The sequence below is a fragment of the Drosophila innubila genome (assembly GCF_004354385.1).
Source record: "Drosophila innubila isolate TH190305 chromosome 3L unlocalized genomic scaffold, UK_Dinn_1.0 0_D_3L, whole genome shotgun sequence".
In the NCBI taxonomy this organism is placed as follows: Eukaryota; Metazoa; Arthropoda; class Insecta; order Diptera; family Drosophilidae; genus Drosophila; species Drosophila innubila.
This window is the reverse complement of record NW_022995376.1, coordinates 5,276,324-5,282,974: the sequence shown is the minus strand read 5'-3', so window position 1 is coordinate 5,282,974 and position 6,651 is coordinate 5,276,324. Positions and strand designations below refer to the sequence as shown.

Genomic DNA, 6,651 nt, shown 5'->3' with positions numbered 1-6,651 from the left:
TGGCGAATAATTAAAAGTAATTGAAGACGAAATAAAAGTGAAATTTCAGACGTCTGCTTGATTTGGAAATGGAAACCTAATTAAAAAGCATAAATCGTTGAATACCCCCAGGAATTCACCTTTCTTCCCCTCAACTTTGCTGCTGCTCAACTAATTGAAATGGAGTCATTATCCTGTCTGTGTCCTGTCCATTGAACTTTGCTTAAGAAATAAAAGAAAGTGTGCTTGCAGCTTGCAGCTTTCAAGATATTTTGAATGTAAATTGTGAATTAAATAGTCACAGCAAAGCAAAGTTGCCTCAACAGGTCAGCCAAGGGTCGTGCTACCCCTCCCCCTTCATTCCCTCTCTGAGTCCTTGCCTTGCGCAAAACAAACAGCACAAATAAAGCAAATAAACAGACAAATACATACACAAAACTGACGAAACGGCGAAGCAAACAGAAATCAAATTGTTATTGTTATTGCTGTTGTTGTTGTTGTGCTTGTTGTGGTTGTGGTTGCTGCCGCTGTTGACCCTCGTTGTGCTGTGACCGTTTTTAGTTGGCATTCCTTGGCATTTGTATGCTTATTTGTTTTCATTCTCATTTGTTGTGGCAGCAGCTTCTTTCGAATGTTGCAACGCAGCAACATTTTTAGCCCCTGTTGCAGAGGTGTCTGGGGAAATTAACAGCGCCTCAGGTGCGGCCACATGACCCTGCCACCTCCCCCCCCCTCTCCACTTTCCCTTTTGATTTTTAATGAAATATGACTTTGTAAGGCGGCAACAGTCAAACCATCAAAGTCAACCGCAAGCAGTAGAATATTGCGCATACGCAACGTTGAACAGCGTTTGAAAGGCAAACGAGACTACGAAAAATTCCATAAGCAACGAGTTAATTATTACAACTGACTGCACAGCTAATTGGAGTACCGTTAGAACATAAGGATTAACTGCCAATGGCTATATCCTTTGTACTCTACACTCTCTTCATCATTGTTTTTGTCATATTTTCAGCATTTTTATTATATTTACTCTCTGCATTATTGCCATTTGCATCAACGCACTTCCGAGCTGTTCCACAAATAGACTGGATAATAACAGGACATTGTCCTTGTCCTTGCTTCACTCCACTTAAGCCTCTTTTCATAATTGCTTAGCTTCGATTTTCGTTTTTATTTAACACGCATTTTCCGACTGCGTGAACTGAAATTGAATTTTAAATATGCATAGACACAACACTTGAGCCGCTGGGCGGCGGCAGGTGGGCGTGGCTCTCATAGAAGCCTTGGCAATGCCATCGATTTTCGTCTCCATTCGATTCGACTCGTTTCGGCTTTTAAAGTTTATAAATATTTATGATCCCTAAAACATTTTCGTTTGCTTTAACGCAGAAAACTAAATGTACTCAGTTTATTGGAACTGCGTTGCATTATGAATGCTGCAAGGTGTGTTGCATGCGGCATACTAATTTTAAAAATGGCGTTCTTCTTTTTCTATTAAAATTTCACTTTGGTAAGCAAAAAAAACATTTTGAAAGGTAATTTTAATTTTGACTTAGCTATATTAAAAGTCAATAAACTACAATACTTATTTATTTTCAGTTATTTAACTGCCAAAAAATATATTAAGCTGTTTTTTATCACTTTTCAGACTTTAAGTGACTTTAAGAATAATTCGTGTCAACTTAAAAATACTTGCAGATATGCAAATCACATCAATCACTTCAATCAATCAAATGTGCTACACAGTCAGATATAAATTTATAAGATTTTGCGCCTAGGCAAAAGCGTAACCGGAAACGGAAACGGTCTGATGGCATTTGCTGCCTCACAATTTTCAATCGCAATTTTTGCTATTTATTTTCACTGACAGCTGTTGAAAGGGAAACGTAACGAGTGGGGGAAATACTTATGGATTTATATATTATGATGTCAGGTTGTGTTATCATTGCTCTTCGCTCCTAGCTCATCAATTTTTCAATAGCTCCTGTCAGCCTAAAGTGACTTGTGGCACATTAGCTGTCAGTCTGTCTGTCAGTCTGTCTGTCTGTCTATCTGACACATCAGCAGCAAATTTGAGGCGTGTTAACAAGCCGTGGCTTAATTAAAGCTTTCACTCTAACAGGTAAATCTCAGTTTGGGGCTTTAGACTTATGTGACATTCGAAATGGATTTAAATGGAGCTGTCAAGTCGTCAGACAGACTAGTGAAAATTTATAGCTCAATTAATGAGTTGAGCAGCGTCAACGCTGCGTATGCGCAATGCGACAAATTGAATGATGGCAAATGCATGTCCTTAACAAATTTGTTGGTCCCAAAAAGGATTTTCATGTAGCAGCTGTTCTCGCGTCTCTAAAGAAGCAATTTAAATTTCGTAAATAGATTTTGGCAATCGATACGAACGGAAAACGTAAAAAAAGGCGCATGGAAAACCCTTTTGTTGAGTTGTTTCTTTTGCGCTCCTTCTTTGCTTGTGCCTATTTAATATATATAAATATTTTAACTTAATAAATGCGGCAGCAAGCTGTTTGGCGCCTTCGGAAACTGCCTACAACTTGGACAAGTGCTGAGCACACAGAAGCTACGAAATTTACATAAACTTGGACAGCAACTCAGTTCAATTTCTGTTCAAGGATTTGTTTTCGTTTGGCTGTCCTTTCGCAAACATTTGCAACTTGTAGTCAGCGCCGTGGGCGTCACAGTTCTTTGAGCCAGGGCTCAGTTGGTTAAAGAGTTGGCCAAGACAGCAAAATAAAGGAGCGTCTAAAAGAGCAGCTAAGGTTAACTCTACAGCGGATAATGGTCGATGAGCTTTTGGGAGCTTCTTTAAGCTGTTGCCCTTTATCGCTTCAACAGCAACAACAACAACAACAACACAAACTTATCGATAGACAGTTGTCTGCCACACTATGCGAAACATGTAAATTGAACCTCAAACTGGCAACACAACAACAACAAAAACAACACACAAAGTTTTGTTGCCCGAAAATGCCTAACAAAATAGACATAAAGAAATCGCTTTTTAAATAAAATCACAAGTCAAGAGCCGCACAAAAATCAATGAGGCACGCACAATTTATGGCACAACAGATTCAGTGTTGTTGTTACTGGTAGTTATACCCCGTACAATACTATAGAGTGAAAAAATTGAAGTGCTTTGTATTTACTTTTGATTTATTAACTGAAAGTCAACAAAGGTTGTCGAGGCCAGACATAATTCTAAGAATAAATTTAAACAAAAAACTTTTAAAGCAAAGAGAAATTTTTAATTTTTTGTTAAAATAATTCAAATATTTTATAAAATAAAACTTATGTGTGAAAAGAAACATAAGAAAACAAAAATTAGAAAATTTACTAAAATTTTGTGCTTTTTTTGTGTTTTTTTTAATCAATCTAGATGCCGCAAAAAAAAATGTACACTTCTATATAACTGTCAAAACTTCAAAGAATTTTTTGTTTTATATTTACAAAAAGTATTCAATAACTATTATAAATAACTGTAAGAATAATAATCAATTTATATTATTATATTATATTATTATTATTATTATTATTATTATTATTATTAATATTATTATTATAGAATAATGATAAATTTTTATTAAAATTAAGAGTGATAAAAATATATTATTTTGTTGATGTATAAAAAAAAATAGAAAATTATTATTATTATTTTAACAAAAATTCTCAAATAAGTTTGATGGAATAAATGCTGTTAAATAATTAAAAAAAAAGTGATTTTGTTACCTATTCCTAAATGAGGAATACTTAAAACAGTTTTGTTCCCTAATTATATGTGCTTCAAGCAGATGCACAGGGTATCTGCCAGTCCTGTTTCAACTGTACTGTCTGTACTCGGCTTGTACTATAAATTATTCTCGCGCTCACAAGCCTAGACACATAAAATATTGCACACGAGTGGCTTTTAGGAGGGCCAAGAGGAAGACTAAGCAAATGCCAAATGAGATGCTCCAAGCAGCAACAAGTCGCAGTGGAAAGAGGAAAAAAAGTGTAGCCTACTTTCAGGCAGCATAAAGCGCAAATGTGCGTGGCGAGCGGAAGTTGTTGCCGCCTTTTAGGCAGCCAACAAAACAGATAAAAAATAAGAGAGAAAGAGATAGATCGAGAAAAAGAAGAGAAAGAGAGAGGAACAGACATGGAATGATTTACTTGCAGCTCTTACGCGTTTATTAGATTACTTGGAGAGTTATGGTGAGCAGCTAAATGGAGAGAGGGGTTAGTGGAAGAGAGAGAGTAGAAAAAGAGGGCTAATCTAAGAGGGTGTTATATGTAAAAGAGTGTTGTTGTGTATTTTTAACTAAACAACAACGTGTTATTTCAGCTTAAAGCATGGCAGCTTTGGTTGCTGCCACAGCCACGCCCACAAGTCAGCCCACAATTGTCATTTGGCTTTATAAATTGATACAGTTCATTAACAATGCAACAAAAGCCGCAGCAAAAAGCACGATGTTCTCCTATTTATTTTGCCGAGTGTCGAATTCAATTTACAAATTGGCTGTGGTGTGAATGTGTGTGTATAGGTATACAGTCAGTGAAAAAAGTTTTCGACAAAATACAAGTGCACACAATTGTTCTTTTATTTTCAAAAATTGTTAAGTTCAATAAAAGTTATTTTTCTATTTTTTCATAGAAGAAATAAAATAAAAATGCATAAAAAATATATATTTTTGAAATTGATAAGCTTTTTGTTTTGTCAAAATATTTTCTTGAGCAACTGTATGTGTGTGCGTAATTATGCTTATGACTATTTAATGACTTTGCTGTGCATTGTATTTAAATTCCGATTTTCGACAGCAGTGGAAAAATGTAATCAATAATTAATTTTCGCAACAAGTTTCTGATTGCAATTTGATAGCTGTGCAACCAATTCTGACAGCCCAGAGTCAAACAGATTTGCAATGCATATTTGAAAATGTTTTAATTAGTTTAAATTTTAAATGAGTTGTTTACCAGACAAAGAGAAAGAACAAAAAATCATTTTAGTATTTAAAATAGAGGCCTATAAATAAGCGTAGCACTTCCGCAGCACTTGATATTCAAGTTGACAGCAAATTAACACTTCAACACTGAACTAAACTACTTGGCCAAAATCAGACAAAAAAAGATGGCCAAAAAAAAGAAGGCAATAGACGCTAGAAAGGTCAAGCAGTTTGGCATGTTCCTCTTGACATTGCAGGCACAACAAAATATAAAACTAATGCAAAGGCAAAAACTTGATAGACTTTTGGCTTAAACAAGTGGCACTTCAATGCCCAAGAAAAAGGCCAACAACAAAAATGTGTGTGTGTGTGTTGTCATTTTATTTTTTTTGAAGATTTTTAATTAAGTTTGAAGCCAAGTCGAAGTTGGAGACGCAAAAGCAACATTGAAACTGAAGCTGAAATTGAAATTGAAACTGGAGTGCTGTAGACTCAAGTGTTTTCAGCTCCAAAGTTTGATTTTGGCTATAAATTCAGCGGTTTGCCAGAGCAAAGGCATCAAACAGTCCAAGCAACTTTTAATTGCAAGACGCAAAATCCCAAAAAAGGAGAAAAAAAATCAACAAGAAAAATGGTTAGCAGGATTGTAGCAACAGTTGGAGTACGGAATAATTTCATTTTTAATTCTTTGCAGAAAATCTTCTCGCTTGGAGGTATGCTCACTCTTTCCGCCGTGGCCAGCGCCGCTTTGGCTGCTCCTCAGGGCTCTGCCCGTCTGACTCGTGATGTCTCGGAGTTGCTGGATGCCAGTGTGATGGATTATGTGCCACCGGCCACGGAGTATTTACCTGCGGATGCTGCCACCGAGTTGCCGACTGCTGTGCGTGGCGATGATGGCTACGAATATCGCACGGTGCGTCGCCTCAAGCTGCGTCTTCGCAATCGTCGGGATGTCTCCCATTTGAGCGCACGCTACTTGCCACCGCCAAGCAACAACTACTTGCCACCAGCTGTGGTGCCAACACCAGCAGCTCCTGCTCCTGCTGACGACACCGAGGAGATTGTCTCCGCCGTCGAGCCGAAGCTGGCCCGTGAGTATCTGCCGCCCGTTGAGGAGGCTGTGGTTAGCACCGAGGCACCTGCTGTCGAAACGGAAGCACCAGCTGTCCAGGAGGAGCTGCCGCAACCGGAAGCCGATGTCCGTGTTGTGGATGTGCCCACAGCAGAGCTACGTGACGATGGCTACCACTATAAACAGCCGGAGGAGATGCCCGCTGAGCTGAAGGAGGCTGCCAAGGATTACTTGCCACCTCTAGGTGCCGACGTTATGGCCGAGGGTCCCGCCAATGGCGAGAGTGCTGTCCTCACCAAGGATGGCTATCAGTATCGCGCCATCCGTCGTTACAGATTCTGATTGAAATGCATCCCAAAGGCATTTCCTTTTCAATTTTTGAATTTATCTTTTGTTGATGTTTTTTCTTGAATAAAATAAAATCTTTTGCAATTTGAATTATTTTTATTGGAAATTAAAAGAGTTTATATAATAGTTTTAGTTTATTTATCTCCATTAATCTTTATAAACATTAATGACAACGTGATAGAATTAATGTTATTATAAATAAGATTATTCTTTTTTGATATCGATAAAAAGAATAAGTAAAGTTAAATATTTCTTTATTAAATTATACATCACACATATATAAATATTCTTTTAGAAGTACAGATAATATAA

The 6,651-nt window shown here is 37.2% G+C and overlaps 1 protein-coding gene across 1 annotated transcript; it reads left to right on the top strand.

The window, feature by feature from the left end:
• The first annotated feature begins 5,496 nt into the window (after positions 1-5,496).
• Positions 5,497-6,429, top strand: LOC117788228. The gene is made up of 2 exons (XM_034626926.1): positions 5,497-5,553; positions 5,614-6,429. Exons 1-2 carry the CDS (start codon positions 5,551-5,553, stop codon positions 6,331-6,333), a joined length of 723 nt encoding a protein of 240 aa, XP_034482817.1. The 5' UTR covers positions 5,497-5,550; the 3' UTR covers positions 6,334-6,429.
• The last annotated feature ends 222 nt before the right edge of the window (positions 6,430-6,651 follow it).